General features: G+C 43.9%; 1 protein-coding gene across 3 annotated transcripts in view; it reads left to right on the top strand.

Moving 5' to 3' along the window:
• Positions 1–23,825, top strand: part of PFKFB1 (6-phosphofructo-2-kinase/fructose-2,6-biphosphatase 1) — a 50,953-nt gene extending 27,128 nt beyond the window's left edge. For 2 of the 3 annotated variants that reach the window (XM_083158781.1, XM_083158779.1), the window contains exons 6-14: positions 585–641; positions 3,643–3,764; positions 13,523–13,730; positions 14,807–14,953; positions 15,247–15,351; positions 16,056–16,185; positions 19,844–19,906; positions 21,284–21,348; positions 22,300–23,825. In XM_083158781.1, the coding sequence (XP_083014907.1) occupies positions 585–641; positions 3,643–3,764; positions 13,523–13,730; positions 14,807–14,953; positions 15,247–15,351; positions 16,056–16,185; positions 19,844–19,906; positions 21,284–21,348; positions 22,300–22,359 (957 nt within the window). In that variant the 3' untranslated portion in view covers positions 22,360–23,825. The remainder of the gene's footprint in view (positions 1–584; positions 642–3,642; positions 3,765–13,522; positions 13,731–14,806; positions 14,954–15,246; positions 15,352–16,055; positions 16,186–19,843; positions 19,907–21,283; positions 21,349–22,299) is intronic. The other variant, XM_083158780.1, reaches the window with a different exon arrangement.
• Positions 23,826–25,025: the final 1,200 nt, after the last annotated feature.

Genomic DNA, 25,025 nt, shown 5'->3' on the forward strand with positions numbered 1-25,025 from the left:
GGGGCGGACCGAGACCGCCGACGTCACTGTTCTGGGCGGTCCCGGGCCGCCGACGTCACCAAAGGGGTGTGTCCGGGCTGCGTCGTGACGAAAATGGCCGGGCCTGGCCGTCGTCAAGAAAATGGGCGGGCCCGGCCGGCATCGTCATTGAAAGGGGCGGGCCTGGCCGCACCGAAGGCTCTCCGCTGCCAGGGAAGCGCCGGGCACCGCTATATACTGCGGCGCCGGGCTTCCCCTGTATCACGCTAAGCGTAGGAGACAGGCTGTTTTAGCGGGGCGCTGCCAGAGGGGCAGGGCGCATTTTGCCCTTTAAAAATCGGGCAGGGCGCAGCGCCCCGCTAAAACAGCCTAGCGGGAACACTACATTACACCATCCGTACTACCTATAAGCATGCTAATAGGAAGAATTCTGCATTTTTAAACTGATTTTATTTTTCAGACATTTTTTAAACGTGTAGATAATCCAATACCTGGTGATAGCCCGCTTTAATTAACCCTTGTATCATTTTGTGTAATGTCCATTATTGAGTTCTGTTTATATACATTTGTTCTTTTCAATCATTTTTTTTTTCTCTTATCGACAGGTGTTCTTTATTGAATCCATCTGCGATGACCCCGATATCATTTCTGAAAATATTACAGTAAGACCAGTACTTACTATGAATTGAAATACACATTACATACATACATGTGTGCTTTCAGAAACACTTAAAAGTTAACAAATTTGTTGTTCCAGACCATAGTAGGCTCTTAATGTTTAATGTCAAACCCATAATTTTACTTTTTTACAACCTATTTATTTTATACAAAATGTATAGAATGCTTTCACCGTTATTTATTTAAAATTTTTTGTATAGCGCAGCAGATTCTGTTGCGCTTTACAATAGTAGAAAAAAGAAAAAGTGGACTTAGCTCAGATTCACTAATTACTTTCAGTCTGCAGCTGCTAATTTAAGGGGTACTCTTTATATGTGAAAGAAGCAGAAAAAACAGTAGAAAGCAGCGCTACTGAAAGTAATTTATTTTCTCATTAGATTAAATCATAAAAAAATATATCATTGCAAAAAATAGCAGCACAAAATTTCAATAATACACAGATACCGGGCGGTATTAAACGGGTCTAAAATACATTAATAAAACATGAGCTGAGCTCACAGAGGATTCTGAGGAAGCCGCTGACCTATATAGGAAAGGCGGGTAAACGCGTTAATCCAATCTGGACACCGGCCACCATCTACCCTGGTTATCTCAACTCCGGATAAGGCTGCAAATTTGCAAAACTGACAGCCGGGAGGGAACCTGAAGACTTTCTACAGCAGGAGGGGATCTTTGTGTCCATTGTGGAGCTCCACTCGCAAGTATATTAAATAATGACAATTTAACCTGTATATTGGCGGCTATTAAAGCTCTAAATTGCAGGTTATGAATATAAATTCCCGCTAAAGGACATTTGGAAAATATCCCCCATTATACAAGGCAGTGACTACAAATTGCGTTGAACTGTGAGCGTTCTGAAACAATTAACCTGTTAATCATCTGAGATGAGAAATTGATGCTGGCTCATTGAGCTTATCAAAATTGTGGGAACTGTGAGAGCAGTCTGAAGCATATTAATTAACCAGTATCCTTTCTGGAATTGGAAAAAATGTTGGCTTATTTAGCTTATTGAAATGATTGAATGCAATTTGTTTTAGGCTGTGAGAGAGAGCTCATGTTTTATTAATGTATTTTAGACCCGTTTAATAACGCCTGGTATCTGTGTATTATTGAAATTTTGTGCTGCTATTTTTTGCAATTATATATATTTTTTTATGATTTAATATAATGAGAAAATAAATTATTACTTTCAGTAGCGCTGCTTTCTACTATTTTTTTTTCTGCTTCTTTACAATAGTAGACAGTGATAAAACAAACTGGGTAACAGACAGACTTGGAGGTAGGAGAGCCCTGCTGCAAGCTTAAAATCTATAGCAGGCATGTCCAAACTGTGTCCCTCCAGCTGTTGAGAAACTACACATCCCATCATGCCTTGTCATAGGTTTAGCATTCCCTAATAGCAAAACTGTGTCAAGGCATGATGGGACAGCTGGAGGGCCATAGTTTGGACATGCATGATCTGTAGGGATATAGGAGGGAAACACAAGGACAGGCACCAGTAATAGCATAGCAGTCCCACCAAGTTACAAGTCCAGAAGGGAAGCTATATAATACATAAGTGCCTCAGAGGGTTATGTGTGTAGAACTTAAATATGATAGGCTTGCCTGAAGAGGTGAATTTTCAGGGAACGCTTGAAAGTTTGGAGGCTAGTGGAGAGTCTTATTGTCTGTGAAAGGGCATTCCATAGAATGTTATTTGCAGGGCACCACATGTCTGCAACGCCCTGCAATCGCCCCACACTGGTAATATTTTGTAACAATATGCACGATAAAGATGTAGTTAAAGGCCCCCATACATTACTCCGACTTGTCCTAGGGGCAAGTCGTACCTGATTTCCCCGACAGCTCCCCAGGAGGGGGACACACGATTAGGCACTTGATGTGCCAAGTGTTGCATATGATAAATCGCATGGATTTATCATATGCAGTCCCAGAGGAGCTGCAGGAGGAGGGAGCCTTGAGACTGGCTGGTCAGGGGGAGCTGTTGAGAGCTCGGGAAGGGGAGGAAGCCGTGTGGGGAATGGCAGTGGGCGGGGGATGCCGGGTGGAGGGAACAGGGGGAGGCGGCGTAGGGAGCCGGGCAGGTGAGGAAGCTGTTGACCTCTGACTCGGTGCCAGCGGGACCAGGGCGCCTGGCGCCGGGCAGGAGAAGACGCTAGTGCCGGGCAGCGGCGGGAGGAGCAGGGCACTTGAAGGGGAAAAAAAAGCCCATACAGAGGAATAGGAAGCGATTGATTGGCTGAGACCTCTCTCAGCCAATCGCCGGGTGCCCTGCTCCCACTGGCACTGAGTCAGAGGGCAACAGCTTCCTCACCTGCCTGGCTCCCTACGCCGCCTCCCCCTGTTCCCTCCGCCCTGCTGTCATGTAAGGATCCCCCTCCTGTCATCTGGACATTCAGTCAAATCTGACTACATTGGCAACGATGGCATGTTGGGCAGCGGGGCCCTGTGACGTTACCTTCAGTGTTTAAGCACTATTGTTCGCCTGTTAGTTCAAGCGATATTGTTGGCGATGTCCTTCACCAATGATATTGGATGGTGTGTACCCAGCTTTACAAAGACCTCACCCATTCCTCTTCCATCTATATATCTGACTTAATCTGTCTTTACACTCCCACCCGCCCTCTGCTCCACTAATGCACGCCGCCTCCTGTCTACAGATTACTTTCTCCCTCTCCTGTCTCCAAGAATTTTGTCCTTGTGACCCCTATTGTAGACTCTACAAATATTTTAACGGGCTTTGAAGACCCACTTCTTCATCAAACCCAGCCATCTCCCATCCTTACCCTGTTACATCCTCACTTCTCCCCCACCTGTGCCACCCCTGTCTGTCTGCCCCTCTCCTGTAGAATGTAATCTCTGACGAGCAGGGCCCTCTTCCCTCATGTGCTATTCCTTTTCTTAGACTATTTGTTTCTCCATTCTTCTTTCACACTTCTAGGTCTCTGCCACCCTAATGGTTACTTCATTGTCTCCTTGTCCTAGCAAGTGAAGTTATCCAGTCCGGATTACAAGGACTGTGATCGAGAAAAAGTGGTGGAAGACTTCCTGAAGAGAATTGAGTGTTATCAGATGAATTATGAGCCCCTGCATGATGATTTAGACAGGTAAAGATCAATACACAGAACGTTTGTAATTGAACATGTTCCAAAACATACATATAGATAGTGGCAGGTGCTCAATTAATTTAGTAATTCCATTCAGTTGCATGGAAAGGAGAGGTAATACCGAGTAAGAAAAAATACATTGTTTCCCCCAGCTCACTGAATGGCCTTAGTAACCAGTCTTGAACACTACATGATAATATAATTCAGAGATATTGGTTACATATATTTGCGAAAATGTGTGATCAGCCCCCCAGCAGTTTGTCAATGCTTCTCTGTATATTAGGGGTTCGTAGTGCAATGTCGAATTTTTTTTTTTTTTTTTTGTAGGGTGTTAATAACACCTCCGTTACCCTAACTTGGGTCTACGATAAACCAGCAAGGAGCCACATGATAATAGCTCCTTAAATAAATATATCCAAACTAAGAGCTACCTTACATTTTGTATACTGTGCTGGGTTATGTTTTTTTATTTTTTTTTATTAGCATTTTAGTGTGTGTGTGTATGTATGTATGTATGTATGTATATGTGTGTGTGTATGTATGTATGTATATGTGTGTGTGTATATATATATATATATATATATATATATATATATATATATATATATATATATATATATATATATATATATATATATATATATATATATATATATATAAAGCACAGAGGTCTGGCACTCCTATGGAACGATAGAATATCTGCAGCCGGTGCCCTCACAGTAATAATACATACAGAGGCTGGAGGTGCGGCACTCGTAGCTTCGTTGTCAGCGACTCAATAACCACACCGTGACACGGTAGCTTTGGTGATCAACGTTTCAAATAACTTGTATCCTGATGAAAAATACAAGTTATTTGAAACGTTGATCACCAAAGCTACCGTGTCACGGTGTGGTTATTGAGTCGCTGACAACGAAGCTACGAGTGCCGCACCTCCAGCCTCTGTATATATATATATATATATATATACACACGCACTCACCTTTCCTAGTTTTGGGGTGCCCTATGGCTTGTGACCACATTGTTTAAACAGACATTGTAGGGGCTCTGCACACACTAAATTAACTGATAATAAATAGTGGAGATTTGGTTCATGAATTGATCAATGCATTTAAGCCTGCAGCCCCCTTCACAGGACCCCACTTTTCTGCAGGTCCTAACACTATCGCTGAAAATGGCTACAATACACATAGCTATCACATCAATGTTTGATTCCAGGCATGCTATCTAAGGCTATTATGGGGGATTTGGGGTCCTTGCAAAAAAGACATGCAAGAAAAAAGGCTGATTAAGTCTTTTTGGGGCACTCTTTTTATTGTTGAATAATGTAAATGTGTTGACAATTAAGATTTAACTTTTATTTCGGTATGCCTTAAAATACAATGTGCCCTGTCAGCTAAGACCGATGTTGGTCTTGTTGACAAGAAGGGTACACGTTTACCCAGTTCATTACTGGATTTTTTGTATTTAGATCTGTATCGAATTCTTGCTTTATTTAAATATTGCCTAATTGGCAAATTCGGTTTCAATCGGACAGACAAAACACAGATCTATAATTAATACTTAATCCTTAAGTGGTTACCAATCTGGCGAAATTGAAGTTTCCATTCAAATCACAAAAAAATATAAATAAAACAATTTCACAGAATTTATGTGATACCCTGTACCAATATTCAGGGTTAATACTGCTTTCTCCCAAACAGACACACCCCTTGTCTGACTTTAGAGACACGTATATGTATATTTTCTATTTTTGAATACACAAATTTAATACAAAGTCTGGGGCTTGTGTCTCAACACTGTTATTCACAAATAGGTTATTGTTAGAGTATTCTAGGCAGTTGTGACTATGTTGCCATTTAAGCCGACCTCTGTACTCTCAATAGAAAGTTTCCATTTAGCTGATACTTGAAAAGAGTGGTGCACTTTCTCTTTATGCTGGGTCCATTCTGCTTTCCAGTATCATGTATAAATACATCGAATACTGGGTGAGAGTTGGATCCCTTCGTCCTATGTGCACTAAGGAATAGATATAAAGTAGTGTTTTGATTACCTTTAGGCCAAAGTATTTCTGCTCAGATTGTTCCTGTTGCAATTTATGCAGTGCAGGGAGTCCAATCGGCTGATTTGGCCCAAAAATGGTCACACTGAACCTCGATTGGGCAGAGGAGTTCAAAGATAAGGGCGCACCTCTTAAGTTGAAAAGGAGTCTGGGATATTCTTCCAAACCCTTATTCTGCTGTCTGGCATCTGTTCATTGTGAACATAGAATGGCAGATGAGAGATAATGGTCGGTGTCACCCAGACAGAAAAACATAGGTAGTAGTCTTCTGCTGTTATGACAGAAAGTGCCTGGGCTAGTCCTGATGCTACTGCATTTATAGGACCCGCATAGGCACCTGTCAGAATGAGAGAGACCACTGATATGGAGAAATCTTTGTCCTATGAGGAAAATGTGGTCAGTTGGATACAGTTGTCAACACAGAGAGTGTCGATTTACAACAGAGTATGCTTAGGTTAAATAAATTTTGCCCTATTAGGTTTTTTAGCCTGTAGTGCCTGGAATATCCTGAGTAGTTAGTAAGTCTCTGCAATAAATCACTAGCATATAGACAGGGTGGTCGACATGTCATAAGTGTTGACTTTCCAAGTGATACTTGTTTTTTGTTGTTCATAAATTGCTGCTGTCATATCCACCGACAAATGCCACTTTGGATGCTATGATTGGCAGTTGTTTCAAAAATCACCCTTAACAGTCAAACCCACATGGATCTAATACATATGCTAGTTCAAGGTGTACAATTATCAAAAATAATGCCACTTTGGATGCTATGATTGGCAGCTGTTTCAAAAATCACTCTTAACAGTCAAACCCACATGGATCTAATACATATGCTAGTTCAAGGTGTACAATTATCCAAAATAACTGCAATTATGAGCTTCATGCGCTGCTAGATCAGGACAGAGTAAAACAGTGTCAACGCAGTAGCCTTCACATAGACTTCTGACCGCGGTATAACTGAGACAGAATAGAAAAATGTCAAACGGCAGCCTCAAGATATAGGAGCCCCATGCGCTGCAGGATTGGGACAAGATATAGCAATGTCACCGTAGCAGCTTCCACACAGACTAAGGACCGCGGTGTAATCAAGACAGAATAATACAAAGTCACAGCGGCAACCTCCAAATATACCTAGGATCTGCAGCGCAATGTGCGATACTGCTGAATACTCACGGACCGACTATTCCGTCTGTCAATACGACTTGAAGACAGCGTGTTCGGGAGAGCAGTTTGGTCCGTGGCTCACCTCTCAGGTGAACGCCAGGACCGGAAGTGACGCGCGTTTCGCTCAGAGAGCTTGGTCACACTGGGATTGGTGATCCTATGATGAGCCCCGATGATCCTATGTTGGTTTTTCAATAAATATTAAGCGCTTACGAGCAACTGTCTTTGTGTGCGGACTCATCCACATCTAATCTAGATGCTATCTAAGGCTCACAGCACACTATGCTTTTATATGTGAGCAGTTACCAACACACCTGTCACTAATCATCTAGGGAAATGGTTAACATAAGCTATAGAGTCTTAGCTTAAACAGGGTGCATGAGAGGTTACAGGTGAGAGATTAGTGACAGGTGTGTTGGTAACTGCTCACATATAAAAGCATAGTCTGCTGTGAGCCTTAGACCAGATAGCATGCCTGGAATCAAACATTGATGTGATAGACATGTGTATTGTAGCCATTTTCAGCGATAGTGTTAGGACCTGCAGAAAAATGGGCTCCCGTGAAGGGGGCTGCAGGCTTAAATGCATTGATCAATTCTTGAACCAAATCTCCACTATTTATTATCAGTTAATTTAGTGTGTGTGTGTGTGTGTGTGTGTGTGTGTTATGGATGTGAGGCGCCACTTGTGCTGAATTGATGGTACCTAACAATAATATTCCCTTCTGTTATAATGGTGTCAGCCTGTCTTTTAGTAAAAGTATTGGTATGTTACTTGGGGGTTTATAGATAGCGATGTAAAAAGACAGCGGCGACTAATTATTGTGGATGAGATCATTTAGATTAAAAATATTATTTAATGGGATGACAATAAAAGGGTATGGCAGTGGTAAAAAAAAAGGTGTAAACAATTGGACCAATATTGCACGGTAACAAAATAAGAGTAATTGGTAAATGTACAAAGATATAAAAGGTATATAAAAAATATATATATATAAAAAAGGGGAAATATATAATATATATATTTCCCCTTTTTTATATATATATTTTTTATATACCTTTTATATCTTTGTACATTTACCAATTACTCTTATTTTGTTACCGTGCAATATTGGTCCAATTGTTTAGACCTTTTTTTTTTTACCACTGCCATACCCTTTTATTGTCATCCCATTAAATAATATTTTTAATCTAAATGATCTCATCCACAATAATTAGTCGCCGCTGTCTTTTTACATCGCTATATATATATATATATATATATCTCCCTTTCATGTAAAAAGCAAAGTACTCACGGTTTTTTTATACAGCTTTTACACAGACCATAACCATTCCTATAAATGTAGAAAATAAAAGTCCACTACGTGTCCATATTTATTTAATTTCTTATATAGCGCAGTAGATTCCGTTGCGCTCTACAATTGTAAACCGTGATAGAAGAAACTAGGTAACAACAGACACACACAGAGGTAGGAGGGCCCTGCTGCAAACTTACAATCTATAGGAAAAATATGTAAAAACTAAATTCCAGACCACTGGCCCATAAGAAACCGCCCATTCTTGAATCGATTGCAGCCAGACTGGCACAGTCACTGCTGCACAGTACACACACCAAAATGGCAAGCCGTAAAAAAAATGCACTTATTGTTTTTTTTTTTTTTTTGTAACCTCTGACGGAAAGGTGACCCCCAGATGATTCCTCTTGGGAGGAGGTGAGGGAGGGAATTGGCAGGAGCTCCTTATCCACTCGTATAAAGGAAACCTCCTATAAGTTGTATTATACCCCACATAGACTGTCTCGGATCATCCCCTCTGCTACTCCGGTTTGGTTTGTTGGCGGGGTTGCGGACAGAGAGGCACCTTATATCACATATGGTGGACATGCCCTACCGTTATCCCTTATTGGACTTGCGTCCTTGCTATGTTGCAATCCCTCTCTGGCATTCTGCTTACCTTAGAACCCTGTTTTTTTTTTTTTTTTTTTTTTTTTTTTTTTATTGGCCTTCCCTTTTCAAAATACAGTATTGACTCTTCTCTGAACAAACTATTCTCGTATGTCTTGGCAGCTGTAAACTCTTTGATAGCTAGAAGCTGGAAAAAACACACACACACTTTTTCGCCAACATGGAAAAGATTACATATTATCTCCGTGACTGCCCTCATGAATTTAATTTGATCTGGGATCCCTGGGTGTCGTCTTAAGGCCCCCATACATTAGGCCGACTTGTCCTAAGGACAAGTCGGACCCAATTCTCCTCCGAGCCGCCCGGCAGCTCCCCGGGAGGCTCACATACAATTTAGGACTTGATGAGCCAATTTTTACATGTGATAAATCGCTTGCGATTTTTCACATGTAAAACAAATGGGGAGCTGCAGGGCGGTGAGGAGCAGTGGGGCGGGTAGCGGTGATGCCAATGAGGAGCAGGTGGGGTGCAGTGCCAGTAGTGGGGGCGGGCAGCGGGTGCGGCCAGTGCTGCTGACCTGGCCGGGCATGTGATCACAAATAGTGGGGCCGGGCGGCGAGTGCTGCTGACCTGGCCGGGCATGTGATCACAAATAGTGGAGACGGGCGGCGGGTCCCTGAGCACCAGCACACACTGACCTAGCCGGGTATGCTCAGCTGTGATCACAAATAGCAGCAGCGGGGATGGGCAGTGCAGTGGCGGCTATTAGATTTTTAAAATACCTGTCAAATGACCGGCGGTTCTCTGATTGGCCGAGAGCTCTCTGTTAATTGCTTAATGCATATTAAGCAATTATAATCACTCAGCTCTTGTTATACAAATAAAGAGTAAAAAAAAAAAAAAAAGCCAATGGTGACAGGGTGGAAATGGACGGTCCTGGCATTTTTCCAACCACACCCAGAAAATGTCAGGTTACCAACCCCAAACGCAGGCTTCCTGTCAGTCAAACTGCAAGTCTGTGGCAATTCTGATCCATGCACATATTTGGTCACTACTCAGCCTTACAAATGCGCAATGTGTGTTATACGCGTGTGCAGTAATTCAATAATTGCTTAATTTGCTGATTAGCGGCCAACTCTGAATTAGGCCCTCAGACCATAGTATAGCCTCAGCTGCTCATTCTGTCACTAGGGCATTGATGACCCGCAGAACAAGGGATGGAGCATATAATGAATCAGTCTAACCCATTGTAATGCTATTGTTACCTGGTGCAACTAGTTCTGCCTTTGCACAGGAACGCACAATGATATAATTAAAAGACATATATTTATACATATGTTGACAGAGGTACCACTGACAAACCAGTGGCAGCTCACTTTATCTTGCATGGGAACCAAGTGTCCATGCTTCAGTATATGATTATCGACTGGGCCCCTCCACTATGCAGGGGAGGTGACGGGGAATTACTGTTGTTGAAATAGGAATCCCGTTGGATCCATACCCTTGACACCGTTGCTCCAAAGGGACTTAACGAATATAATCATTTAAGTATATTTTTGTAGGGTGGAATTTTTTTCTCCATCCACTGTAAAAGGAGCATTTACATGGAAATTACATGTTTCCTCAATTCTTCAAGGAAGTTTTTTTAAACTTTGTTTTTTTTATTAATGTCTGTTCTGCTTATGGATAAAATATTGTGCTTAAATAATTACAAAGCCCTAGTGAGTGCCATGTCTACTTTTTTGGACATAATTTCCAGTGGATAGGCGCTCGCTGTGATCCTCAGCGTGATTGCCCTGGTGCATTCTTGTCCGTGAACTACAGGTCTGGGTAAGATAGCAATCTCTGAAATACCCCTTTTCCACTTGCAGAGCCTGGTCATACCCGGGAATTTGTTCCCGGATGCTTCCTGGGACACTACCCGGGAATGTACCCTTTCACACTGCACTCGGACCTGGGATCGACCCAGGACAGCCCCATTCACACTGATCCCGGGAAATCCCTGCAAATACAAAAGCATGTCATTAGAAATGGACTTCAGGGCTCTGAAAGATGAAATCAGCATTTGTGAGCCTAAGAAAGCTCCAATCAGCAGCTTTTTTAAAGTCCCACACTGATTGCATCCCGAGTCGATTCTGGAATCTACCCAGGTCAGGACCTGGGTAGAAATCCTGGGATACTCCTCCCAGGATATTCTTTCAAGACCCTTTCACACTGAGCTAAATCCCGGGTTGATGTGCATTCATGTGCAAAAACCCGGGATATTTTTGCAAGTGGAAAAGGGGTATAAGGCACTCACGGGACTTTGTATAGAAGAGCAAAAGCAGGTGACAGGGATCAAACTGTTCTATGTATATATAATATATATGTGTCTGTTGTGAGAGGCAGAAAGGAGCCTGCATTATGAGGAGATTCAGGTCCTTCTATGCCACATGGAGTATTATGGGGTTGCTCCAAGGTAGGTAGCTCTTAGTTTGGATATATTTAAGTAAAGAGCCATAAATATGTGGCTCCTTGCTGGTTAATCATAGACCCAATTTTGGGTAACAGAGGTGTGTTGTGCAGTGCCCCTAAATTGGTTGGGATAGATGGCTCTAGTGTGGCACAGCATCACATCATATCAGACACCAGCACTGCTACTTCATCACCCAGGCCTGGCAGCTGCAGCACCACACATCAGTGCATGACCTCAGTTGGCCCCATCTGGGGACCATCGTATTAGTGGCTGTAGTAGCCTGGCGCTGCCAGACTGCGTTAACAAGTGGACAATTGGTATGCCACCCGCTCCTGCTGGACCACCAGGGATGCAGGTGTGTGGGCAGCTACATGAGGTAATCTTCCCTGGCATCCATTTGCTAGCAGGGGAGTGGGCTCTCCCTACATAGCCCCTCCCACAGCGACAGTATTAAGGCATACCCATACAGGTTCCTGTCACTGCTTCTTGTCTGCCTGCCACACCTGCAGTGCACATGGTTTTGCCCATTTTCCAAACAAATTTGTACTGCAATCAGATCTGAATAAGGGCCAAAGTGGTTGGGATCCTACACCAATATTTGGTCCCACCTGCTTTATCACCCGCCGTACGGATCACCCTATCCTGGTGGCTTCTAGACCAGAACCTCACAGCGGGGAGACAGTTTTGGATTCACCAGTGGACTCTTACTACCACGGATGCCAGCCTCCACGGTTGGGAACAGTGACTTGCCAACAATCTTTGCAGGGATTATGGAATGCACAAGAATCCCAGCTGTCAATAAGTGTCCTCGAACTGAGGTCAGTCTTACAATACCTGGGCCTGGCAGGACCCTGGCTCCAAGATCGCCCTGTGCAGGTCCAAGCAGACCATGCGACCACGATGGCTTATATCAACTACCAGGGGGCACTCGGAGCTGGGCGTCCATGGCAGAGACCTGCATCTTTCAATGGTCAGGGGAGAAGATCCTGCTCTCTCAGCGATCTTTATCCCGGGTGTCTTCAATTGTGAAGCAGACTTCCTGAACTCAGATGCCAACGAATGAGCCCTCCATCTGGAAGTGTTCCAGATGCTGGTGCGACATTAGGGTCACCGAAGGTGGCCTTGATGGCATCCCGCCACAACCACCAGGTCACCCTGTACGGGTCCAGGTCTCACGAACCGGGGGCCTTCATGGTAGACACCCTGTCAGCCTGGAGGCGAGGAGAGGAGCTTTGGTCTGCCTTTGAGGCAGGAAGAAGTTTAACCTTTCAGGTGCTGAAATGCTCTTTCTCCCACTCCACTACCCAGCATTAGCCCTGTGGACCCTGACGTCCTCGAAGAAAGAGATAGAGCTAATACATAAATATTATTAATAAAAATAAATATATTATTAAGTTATTCTCTCTCTCCCGCACCCTGCACCTAGATATAGCGTTAGGGACCCCAATATACAGAGAAGCCTTGACAATGGCTTGGGGGCATGTCATACACCTGCGCAAATGTATGTAACCAATATCTCTGAATTCTATTATGTAGTGTTCTAGACTGGTTACTGATATCATTCAGTGAGCTGGGGGAAACCATGGATTTGCACTTACATGTTCTAAACATATCATTTGCAAAAGTTTGTGAGCTGGTGCCACGTCCACAGTGACTTCTAAAAACTAAATGCCGTCGGCTACAGAGTAATGGAACTGCTCCGCCTGCTTGGTGAAATGTCACAAGGTTTTAATTGATGCCAATTTTCTTCGGGCACGGTGCCTCGCTACTCTCATTCTTCCTTTATTCTTTGGTAGAGCATGAAATACTGCCTTTCGGCACATGTCTGCAAGAAAAGCAGTGAAAAACCCATGTCGACTTAATGCTCGTGTTGACCTTTATCCGGTGTCGACATAAGGCCTGTCAATCTTCAATGGTTGACCTAATGACCGTATACCGTTGTGACTTATGGTTTTATTAGACCCTGTGTGTACTGGCTTTAATACCCCTGCCCCAGTTAATCTGGAACGCTTTGTGAATACAGCAAGGGTTATTTAATAAGCCATCTTCCAATTGTCAGCTGCTATTAATAAATGATAATATTTGGGCACATTAGGTGGAGATGGGTGGAAGATTGATATATGCTGTATGACCTTCTTTTTTTTTTTTTTTCTTCATCTCTTCTTCTGTCCCAGCTCCCTGTCTTATATTAAGATATTTAATGTTGGGAACCGCTACCTGGTGAACAGAGTGCAGGATCACGTGCAGAGCCGCACGGTTTACTACCTGATGAATATCCACGTAACACCCCGTTCCATCTACCTATCCCGGCACGGAGAGAGCGAGCTTAATCTCATGGGCAGGATTGGAGGTGACTCCGGGCTGTCACAGCGGGGCAAGCAGGTGAGAGATGTTGTGGCCGCAGATATACATCCGACATCCCCCTAGTCTGGGGTGTTACAATGCAGAATCTGTGGCCTTTGTGCCTTCATCCGTGGACAGTGCTCATGTACTATTTAGAGCAGCGGTTCTCAATCTGTGGGTCCTGACCCCCTCAGCATGGGGTCCTGACCCCCTCAGCATGGGGTCCTGAATCCATGTTGCTGACCATCAGATGAATGTGTCTGTGGAGGGGGGGGGGGGGGCAGGGGATAACTCAACCTGATTTAGAGAGACCATAAGCTTTTCTACAGCTTGCTGCTAAGGATGGCCATTGATGCTATCTTCGTCGATGGTTGCCATCGACGGCGATCCTGCATGTGACCATCGATTGGTTTTAACGATCGATGGCCTTCATTTTTATTGACTGACTGGCCCAGGGGTGGTCCTTTATGGGTGTCAGGTGCGGCACCGTTCTTCGTCTCCCGGCCCCTTGATTTATAGGAAAAAAACTATTTGGTTATGTTTTGCCATCAATGGAGGAAAACCATCTGGTTCTGCCCCATCGATGGCAAAACTATTCAACATCGGTCATAAACCATCATAGGTGCTTTTTGTTGGTGTACGCGAGAACTCTAATATTACAGTGTATGTGTAATAGATCTAATTAGTGTTTGTTTGTTTTTTTTAATCTTTTTGGATGAAGTGTAGATTCTTGGGGCCTAATGCAGACTTGATGGCGAGGCAGATTTTGTTCTTCTAGTGGGCCAAACTGCACTGCAGGTGGGGCAGATGTAACATGTGCAGGGAGAGTTAGATTTGGTTGTGGTGAGTTGAAATTATAATCTAAATTGTAGTTTAAAAATCAAGCAGCCAGTATTTACTCTGCGCAGACACAATATAATCCACCCAAATCGAACTGTCTCTGCACATGTTACATCTGCCCCACCTGCAGTGCAGCATTGTTTTTTCCATTTTGAGAATAGATTTGGCCTGCGATCAGGTCTGACTTAGGCCTTTGGTTTCTGCTGCATTAAAATGAAGCAGTCCCCTGTCAGTCTGTGTCACTTTCCTTGTTCTGTTTGCGCCGATCATTGCAGTTTGCTCATGCGCTGGGCAGCTTCGTTAAGTCACAGCAGATTACAGACCTGAAGGTATGGACCAGTCACATGAAGCGGACTATCCAGACTGCAGAAGCGCTGCACGTCCCCTATGAGCAGTGGAAGGCCCTGAATGAGATTGATGCAGTGAGTACTGTGGAAGATTTTTATGATTGATCATTGTGATGAAGACTTGGGGGGGGGGTCAAATCTTGGACAGAGCTAAAATACCAGCCAATCGGCTCCTCTCTCTTTTTTTTTTTTTTAAACACCACCTGTAACACAGCAGCTAGGAGCTGGTTGGCTGGTACTTTCTCTGTGTGGTAATAGTCCTCTAGGACTATGTACACCCTAGTTAATCATGTCATCCCTTCTAACAGCATTTTGTTTTAGCTCCACATAGTGAGTAGTGGCTGAAATGTCTGCACGGTTCCTTGCAGGGTGTGTGTGAGGAGATGTCTTATGAAGACATCCAGGATCATTTCCCTGAGGAGTTTGCACTGAGAGACCAGGACAAATATCGCTACAGATACCCCAAGGGAGAGGTGAGACGGAGGATGAAGCCAAACTGCTCTCTATAGAGGAGTCTCCAGTATTAGCGCATGCAGATGTAGCCTGATAAAAGGTCAAATGCAAGAAAGTTTGATTTAGCAAAGCAAAACCCTTTCCAGAAGGACGCAAGGCAATTGCTTCGGGAGAATTGTAGTCCTGTATTTTCCTCTGGGTAGAACTATACGGCACCAATCCTGCTATGGAGCACTGTACCTGTAATACAGACATGCCCAAAGTTAGGCCGTCCAGCTGTTGTGAAACTACAAGTACCATCATGCCTTGCCACAGTTTTGCTATTAGGGAATGCTAAAACTATGGCAAGGCATGCTGGGATGTGTAGTTTCACAACAGCTGGATGGCTACAATTTTGACATGCCTGCTGTAATATGTAGTTAAGGTCGGTTAATCTTGCAGTCTCTGCTCAGTGGGAAAGATGTATCGGCCAATCAGCTTCTGTCCTTTTTCAAACACGGCCTATAATTGAGATCTAGAAGCTGATTGGTTGGTACCTTATCACTCCTCCTCTGCTAGAACCGCTGCCTATAGGACAGTTGCTTGGGCTGCACTTCATTTCTATATGGTGCTCCCTGTTTACAATGCGGTGGTAAATGTTCTGATGTAACGGATACAGTGTAATGTGGTGTTATCCGGAAGGATCTAGTATTTCTTGCTCATTTTACTTTTGCTTTCAATAAAGTCCTATGAAGACCTGGTACAGCGGCTGGAGCCGGTTATCATGGAGCTGGAGCGTCAGGAGAACGTGTTGGTGATCTGTCACCAGGCTGTCATGCGCTGTCTGCTGGCCTATTTTCTGGACAAAAGTGCCGGTAACTATCTCTATAAACTCCTATGAGAATACGGTATATCCGGATGTCTGTCAAGGCAGTCGCACGCAAAATGTCAACATGGTAACTGCCGACTCGTGAAAGGGTCCACAATGTGTTTTTTTTAATATACTTTCCCATCCATGTGGACTACGAATGGGAACAGTAAGACCCATGTGCTCAGGTGTTGACATGGACATAAAAAATAATGTGAACCTCATGTCAAACTTTTTTTCACGTTGACCTTTTCCATGTTGAACTCCTTTCCAGTGTTAACCCTGTAAATACAGTGATGTTTCAAGGGAGTGGATCCATGTTGTAAACCTTACACCCAGTGGGCCCAGTTAGGTTCAGTGTGCGGAATTAGCTGTAGTATAATTTTGCCAAGGCTGCCAGAATATTTCTGGAATGTAGGACCTGTACTGTCTGTCTGCGCTGGGTATGGAAGAACCTGGTATTTATCCTATAGCAAAGTATACTTGTCCCATCTACTGAGCACTGCAGCTTAAAGGGATCCAGGCAGAATGTTGACATGGGCAAATGGTTGGTATACATAAGGGGTGAAAAAAAATAGAAAAAAGAGCGCTATTTTGGTAATTATGTTGAGATATAACTATGGGGTGCTGGTATTGTTAAGGGGTGCTGGGTATATCTAAAGAGTGGTACCTGTAAAGAAAAAAGGGTTAAATGCAATGTTTATACCCTTTTGGGGATTTTTGCGTTTTTTTAGAATTTTTAACGTTTTTTTTTAAAAAGAATGGCTCCGTGCGGCACTGTCCCTAACTATCCCTATGTACCTCCGTTCCGTTATGTAAAGTTCTGCGGTGGATGAAAGAGGAGATGGCTGGCAGGTGTCTGGCTAGCCACGCGTCCGTGGTAGCCGCTGTGCTGTTTGTCCGTCTCTGCCGTCAGCCGGAAGTCGGCGAGTTGTACGGAGTCACTGCGGGTAGTGGGAACAGCGTGCCGCTGGAGATGGCAGTTTGAAGAATGCTGTCCAACACGTTTCATGCGACTTAGCGCACTTTTTCAAGGACAAACAGCACAGACGGACAAACAGCACAGCGGCTACCACGGACGCGTGGCTAGCCAGACACCTGCCAGCCATCTCCTCTTTCATCCACCGCAGAACTTTACATCACGGAACGGAGGTACATAGGGATAGTTAGGGACAGTGCCGCACGGAGCCATTCTTTTTAAAAAAAACGTTAAAAATTCTAAAAAAACGCAAAAATCCCCAAAAGGGTATAAACATTGCATTTAACCCTTTTTTCTTTACAGGTACCACTCTTTAGATATACCCAGCACCCCTTAACAATACCAGTACCCCATAGTTATATCTCAACATAATTACCAAAATAGCGCTCTTTTTATCTATTTTTATCTATTAACCACGCTATAGGAGCTGCAGTAAAAAAGGTTAGCGCAGAACCATCCAACCCACCTGTATACATAAGGGGTGGACAAACCTTTTCTCGAGATCTACCAACAGGTCATGCTTTGCAGACAACCTGTGGATCTATAGTAGGAATGACTGCAGCAGGTTGAAAATGTGACAGTTAGTAATGGCTACAGCTGTGCACCAGGTGATTTGGAAAACGTGGACCGTTGGTAGATCTGGAGGAACGGTTTGGCTAGCCCTTGTGTACAATGTCGCCACACATCAAAATGTCACCATGTTAACAATGTTGGTATTAGGCTAAGCCAAAAAAAAGGCATCAACATGTTAACTATGCCGACCTGTTGTCCATGATGAACCTCAGAACCTGACAATAGGCCAGAGGCACCTTCCTATCGCAGCCAGAGGCATGCTATGTGGATACACATGAGTAACATTAAGGGGAATATACATGGGGCCTGATTCTGGTTGACTTGGTAAGCTGCGCAGATCACAGCTTACTGCCCGCTCCGCCGAAAACACACCCAATCCTGCCGCCATATCCCCTCCCAACCATGCGTTGTGCCTGCAACAGGAGAAATCATTTGATGGTCATTGGCCATCAAATGATTTTTCTCCTGGGCTCGCAAATATAAGTCAGTGGAGACTGGAGTCTGGGACGAAGGCAGGGCGGGGGGTTGACATGTGACGTGCCGGTACCCAGCACACCACTTCATGGCTGCATTTGCATGGGGACGCCACCTACCCCCAAACCCTCCCTTTGGTGCGAGCACCACGCCGACAGAAGCCCTGCACTTGTGCATATGAGAATATGCGCATGTGTAGGTCAGAAACATAGGTCCCCGGTGTGAACCCTCCGAGGACCGAAGGTGCTAGAATCTGCCCCATGATGCGAGAATGAACTACCGATATGCACTATATAGTCCATATTGGTAGAATCTATTGCTAGTATAGTCAAAATCATCCATAGCCAAAATCATAGAGTGTGTATAGTGATTGTTGGTGGCTCTGAGCAGTTTAAGAGAATTCGTCAAAATTGGCCATAGCCAAAATTGCACCATGTGTATGCACCTTAATGGCTCATACACACTTGTGCGACTTTGAGCTGAAAGCGGCTCAGTTTATTCGTTTGAGCGGCTTTCAGCTCGAAAGCCACCCAGTGTGTTCGGGGCAGCGATGAGCGGTGATTCGTGCTTCCGCATCGTCACTGGCCTGGCCGCTCATCTGCTGGGGTTACTTACTGGTCCACCGGAAAGCTGTGGACAGTAAGTCGTCCACTCCCGGGTAAATGTGGTGAAAATTCTCAATGTGCATGGATATTAATACTCCATAGGATACAATAGTAATAGAAGTGTGCTTTAAATCAATGGCGCCACCTAGTGAAAGATATGAAATTAGCGTAAAACCCCCCCCCCACTACTTTGAAGTTTTTTTGGTTGACATTCTCATTATATGCAGATAAAGTTTTTTAATCAATATCACACCATTACGTTATCTTTCGCTCTACATATATACCTTATTAACAAAGTATATATTAAATATACAGATACAATGGACAAATATATAATAAATTCTAAAGGTGATGTCAAAAGCAATTGTATATACACTCCATAGCAGGAGAATTGAATTTGAAGCAATATAGAACAGCAGTCTGTGGCTGAGAAGCCTTCCTACTAGAGCCCGAGGTAGAGTCCACACCAGGGGGGATCGGATGCGCCCCTTTTATGTCTTTAATGTCTTGGTCGTGTGGAAATAAACTGCGCGGCTGTGGTCCTTAACGCGTTTCCTCAGAAGGTTGATGCAAGTGTGGATAAAGTATCTAATGTAGGCCTGGCCTGTGGCTCTCCAGCTGTTGTGAAACTACATATCCCAGCATGCATTGCACAGTTTTAGCATTCCCTAATAGCAAAACTGTGTCAAGGCATGCTGGAACTTGTAGGTTCACAACAGCTGGAGAGCCACAAGTTGGCCAGGCCTTGTCTAATAACTAGAAACCGGCCGTCCATCAGTCCTGTGACAAGAAGTGACGACCTTCGTATTTTTTTTTATGACGTTTGATTTCACTAGGGGGCGCCATTGGTTTATGCACACTTCTATTAGAACCTACCAATAGTTTATTCAGAATGCTGACTTTTCCATATTCTGAATGCTGACTTTTCCATATGACACCCAGAGTTTTATCATAGTTTGAGTTCTTATTGTCCCAGAAATATTGGTAAACGTTCTCCACCATTCATTGGTTGATTATGTTCTCATTCCGTCTAGAAGAACTACCATACTTGAAGTGTCCCCTTCACACCGTGCTGAAACTGACGCCTTTTGCTTATGGTGAGTGCCCACTTTGTGTCTCACATTGCATCTAGGACAGAGAAAGGAGCTGGCACTGGCAGCTGAACTACAACCTTCAGCATGACTTTGCTGCAGCAGTGGCTAATCAGCTAGTGATTGGTCACTTTCCGTGGCTATTTTGAAAAAATGGTAATACTGGTAATGGATATCACTTGCTGCCTCAGTAACTTCTTGGCATTAATGAGCCAATGGCCAGCTCCAGCAGACAAGAGGGTATAAAGGGGTGGAGTTTGAGCTTTTGACCGGAAACTATATTCTCAAGCTGCTGTATTCAATATCCAACCTCGACAAAGGACTCTGAGAATACGATTTAACTAATGTATTCCATTTTTCCTTACACACACCACACCGTTCACGGTTTCCAGGTCACCCGGCAGGTGCACAGGTGCATTCATTACTCATTGACACATTTTAAAAGATCCACCGGTGGAGCTAATTATTTCACTTTCACTGATTCTGTGAGGAGACCTGCAAAACATGTACTGTGGGGTAGATCTATCAAGGTGCGCTATGGGGTTTCTGCGCTATCCACGTGCGCTAAAGCAGGGGATAGCGCTTCCCCTCATGTGTACCCGGCGCATGTGCAGTTTGAATTTTGAAGACGCCGGAGACCAGCCAGCGGAAAACTGCGCATGCGCCGGGTACACATCGCGAGACAAAGGTATCCGGCGCATGCGCAGAAGACGCCGCCGGACAGCAACGCACAATTCGTTATGGGAGGAAGCGTATCCCCGGCAGGAGGGGATAACGCACTCCCACAACGTGCAGGCAAGTGTTCATACATTCGGGTGCAAATCAGGTTCACTTCACCACGATATAGTGGTGAAGCGAACCTGTGCCCATAACGAACCGCACGCCACTGATAATAAATCTACACCTATGTGTGGTCCAGAAGGCAGTCAGATCCGTTTTTATTTTATTTTTTTAAAGTCGGTCCAGATCTGTTTTGTTGGAAACGGCCGCAAATTGTTGAATTCATGGCCGTTTTTTGACAATCCGCCGCTGTTTTCACCGATCCACTGACTTTCCGACACTCGGAACATTGAATTCCTACTGAGGGGTAGATTTATTAAGCTCGGTGAAGTGATAGTGTCTGGTTTTTATTACAATGCATCGCAGGAGTGGTTCAGCATCCGTTCCCAAGCACTGCCAACAGCTCATGTTCTCTACGTCTATTTAATCATGCGTCAGTGATCTAGTTTGCTGCGTCTGTAATTAAGCCATCTGTTGCCACAGAGAAATCCTGAAAACATGACCTGAAATCAAAATGTAAAAAAAGTTTGGATTGCTGCAATCCAGTGTTCTGGTCACTGGGGTGTAACATTAAGACTAATATATCCTTTTCCCTTTCTTTAGGTTGTAAAGTAGAATCCATTTACCTGAATATAGAAGCTGTGAATACCCATAGGGAAAAACCAATGGTATGTTGGCTGATATAAGAAGCTGTGTGGTTTGGCCTATCACTGTCATTCTAGTTCTCTTTTATGGCCTTTTCAGGATACGGTCACTAGGTCGACAAGCATGAAGGTCGACGGGTCATTTGGTCAACACAAGCACTTTTTTATTTGCAGACATGTGCCAACAGGCGGTATTTCGTGTCTTACCATCCACTAGGGCATGGTGGGAGATTAAATTAGTGTGCCACCGAGCGTAGCGAGCCACGTGAGGGGCTAGTGGCCATGTCGACTGTGTTGACATTTGGGCCAATAAAATGAAAAACCCCATGTTGACTTTCCTCATTTTGATCTAATACTTGTGTCTACCTTTTAGTCATGTCAACCTTCACTTGTCGACCTAATGCTTGGAGACCTAATGTATGTCTATCAAATGATCCCATTCCGGCCTTGTGAGGGTATTTTCCATGTGGGTGCACAGGCTGCTTGTCCATTGCAGTACGCTCATGTGCGTTCTATACAGATTGCAGAACAGGGATGATCAGTGGTGGGGGTGATAGAACATCCTTTAGAAAGCTGTGCAGTAATGCAGATCCTTAATGGGAAAGTGACTCGGCTGTACCACAGGTTTATGGCCTCTTTCTATAAAGGTTTTCAAGACACAAAGGGGGAAATTTACTAAAGCAAATTTGTAAAAAAAATAGGTGTATTTGTATTTAGAAATACACTTATTTTTGACATTTACTATCCCGAAAATACGTCAATTCGTATTGATAGCACATCAATACAAATACGAATTGCCGTATTTTTGGGATAGTAAGTGTAAAAAATAAGTGTATTTCTAAAAACAAATACACCTATTTTTTTTACAAATTTGCGTTAGTAAATTTCTCCCAAAATGTCATTGTTCGAACAATAGGCTGCTACTGTAATGCAGACTGCGCCATTAACGAAGATTTCTGTCCTTTGTTTCTGTAGAATGTGGAGGTGTCACGAGATCCGGAGGAAGCTTTGGACACTGTACCAGAACATTTTTAAACCAGAATAATGAAGCTGCATTTTTTACTTGTTTTTTTTTTTTTATGATTTTAATCATTTTTTTTAATTGTCCGTAAGAAAGCGAAGGAACCTGGAACTGCCATTAACAATTAATTGAAAAAAAAACAAAAGAAAAACTTTTTAAATCCTGCCTCTTGTTTTGTTCCCATATAGTATGGGAGCATAATGTTTTTTAAACGTATCTAGTTTAGTTTAAAGTATCATTTTTAAAGCTACATGATCACCTAAAGGTGTCTCCTCTTCCTGGGCAGATGTATATGTTGTTGCAGTACCTGGGTTTCTGCCGGCTCTGTCTAAGTTTGTGGAACTAGTTTGAAATGGTGGGGGCGGGGTGTGAGGGACTTCCAATTACCTCCCACATACTTGTACGGAGAGAGTAGCACCCAGGGATGGGGGACACATTTGGTAATGGTGGTCTATGGCTTATTGAGTGACAACCGCTTGTCTACGTTTATTTTAAGAATCGGTCAGTTCTGTCGCAGGCTGTAATTGTTATCAGAGATGTAAGTAGCATGGTAGATGGTCATTAGGTCAACACTATTAAGGTAGACCTACATTGGGTTGACCAGTGAAGGTCGGCTTGCCTTAGGTCAACACATGAAAAAGGTTGACACGCCTAAGGTAGACAAGGTAAAAAAAAAAACATGTCAACCTTTTCACACTGTCAACTCTTTCATGTGTCGACCTAAGGTCAGTCGAGCTTCAGTGGCCCACCCAATGTATGTTGACCTTAATAATGTCAACCCAATGACCCCTACCCAGTAGCACCTGGGGCAGCTGTTAAAGGCTACTCCTCCATCCTCTGACCGACTGCATACGAGGCTGTTTATTCAGAAGCCGCTGCAAGGTATAGCCTGTAACAACCTGCGTCAGCCACTACTGTATGTACAAGCCAAGTACATAATGTGCCTATTCTATTATTTTTTATTACTTTTAGATTGCATTTTATATGTGCAGAGACGGCTTCCTCTCTGGTCCTTCTATGTGTATTTAACCTCTGGTATCTGGAGTTATGATTGTTGGGTAAAGTGTCCGTGTGACACATTGGTCACCTCCTTTTTTAGAGGCTATAGTACAAAGCAGCCGTAATAATGCCAGACACTTTAGATTACCTTGAATGTATTAGGCTATATGATAATGGGGTGTAATAGTTACAATTCATTACATGGAGATGAAAACATCCAAACAAAAACTAGACGTTCTAGACTGCAATGTAGTGTATACAACAAACATTAAAATAATCTAGAATCTTCAGTGACGAAGGCTTCAGATGTTGGTCCCTGGTACAGAAGGGGACTGGGACCTTACACAAGATAGGTCGGAGCCACGAGTTAGGTACTGGTGAGGTTGGAACATGGCTTCTGGTATTACCAGTTGCTTACAGTACAGAACATCTTTTCCCCCAATGTACCTTTTCTCCTAATAAATGCTCCATTGGTAAAAGATCTTGTGACTTATTTCTTTGTCCCCATTCACCAAGACTGCTCAGCGTCTTGTTCCTGGTGATGGAGGAGGTCCATGTGACTTGCTAGTTCCTGTGCATCTTTGTATTGTGTTACCCAAGACTTGGGCTCTTGTTATAACAAATAAACAGGAAAGTTCTGCAAAGTAGCAATTTTAGTGCAACCTATTATTCTGCTGATAGTTGTGCCCCCGCTGGAATGGACATATATCTGTAATGCGTAAACTCACCATGTGTGCCCCCTGATGGCTCCAGCGGCTTTGGCTACTTTTAGGTGTTTAAGAGGAGACCGATTTTATCAACCCTGTCATACTCCTGTTTAGTAGGTGATGCACAGAATTGTCTTCATAGATCCAGCCTTGATGGGGCGTGCAGGGTAAGATGCCTGGCGTGAGCAAGCTGAAAGATTTCATGCAACTCTAACATCAGGGGCGAAATGTAATTGAGTGCGATTTTTATTTTTTTTTTGCTTGCAAAAAAAACCCGCACCTTTTTAAAAAAGCTAATTTTTTGCTGCGAATTCACATATGTAATGAGATGTGAATTTGCTGCAAAAAAAAGTGCGATTTCGGGCGATTTTTAGTCATGAAAATGTGCACATTTTAAAAAATGCGATTTTGTGTCAAAAAGAAAAAAACGGCGTGGGGTCCCCTCTCCTGAGCATAACCAGCCCTGGGCTGAAAGAGCCAGTCCTGGTTTCATAAAATCACAGGGACAAACAAGTTGGGGTTCCCTCGATTTTTATAAAACCAGCACCAGGCTCAAGGGCCGGTCCTGGTTCCCAAAATACGGGGGACAAAATGACTAGGAGTCCCCCGTATTTCAAGAACCAGCACCGGGCCCAACCAGCCAGCAGGGTAATGCCAAAGCCGGGGGGAGACTTTATACAAGTCCCCCCCCCCCCCCCCAGCCAAAGCATTCACCCCCTGACCAGTCAGCATGGGCAGGGTTCCTGGTGGAGTGGGGACCCCCCCCCCCCCCAAAGAAGGGCCCCTCCCTCCAGAACTTACCTGCCCATGCTGAAGCCCGGGGCTGTCCTCGATGCCCCTGGGCGGTGGGCATTGAGCTGATAAATGATGTAAAAAGAAAGCAAAACGGTACTTGTTTCCTAGAACGGCGCCCATTGCGGGCATCGCATGTACGATTATAATGGCATGCCCGCGATTTTACATAGAAATGCATG

The sequence above is a fragment of the Crinia signifera genome, chromosome 9 (assembly GCF_055691185.1).
Source record: "Crinia signifera chromosome 9, ASM5569118v1, whole genome shotgun sequence".
Lineage (NCBI taxonomy): Eukaryota > Metazoa > Chordata > Amphibia > Anura > Myobatrachidae > Crinia > Crinia signifera.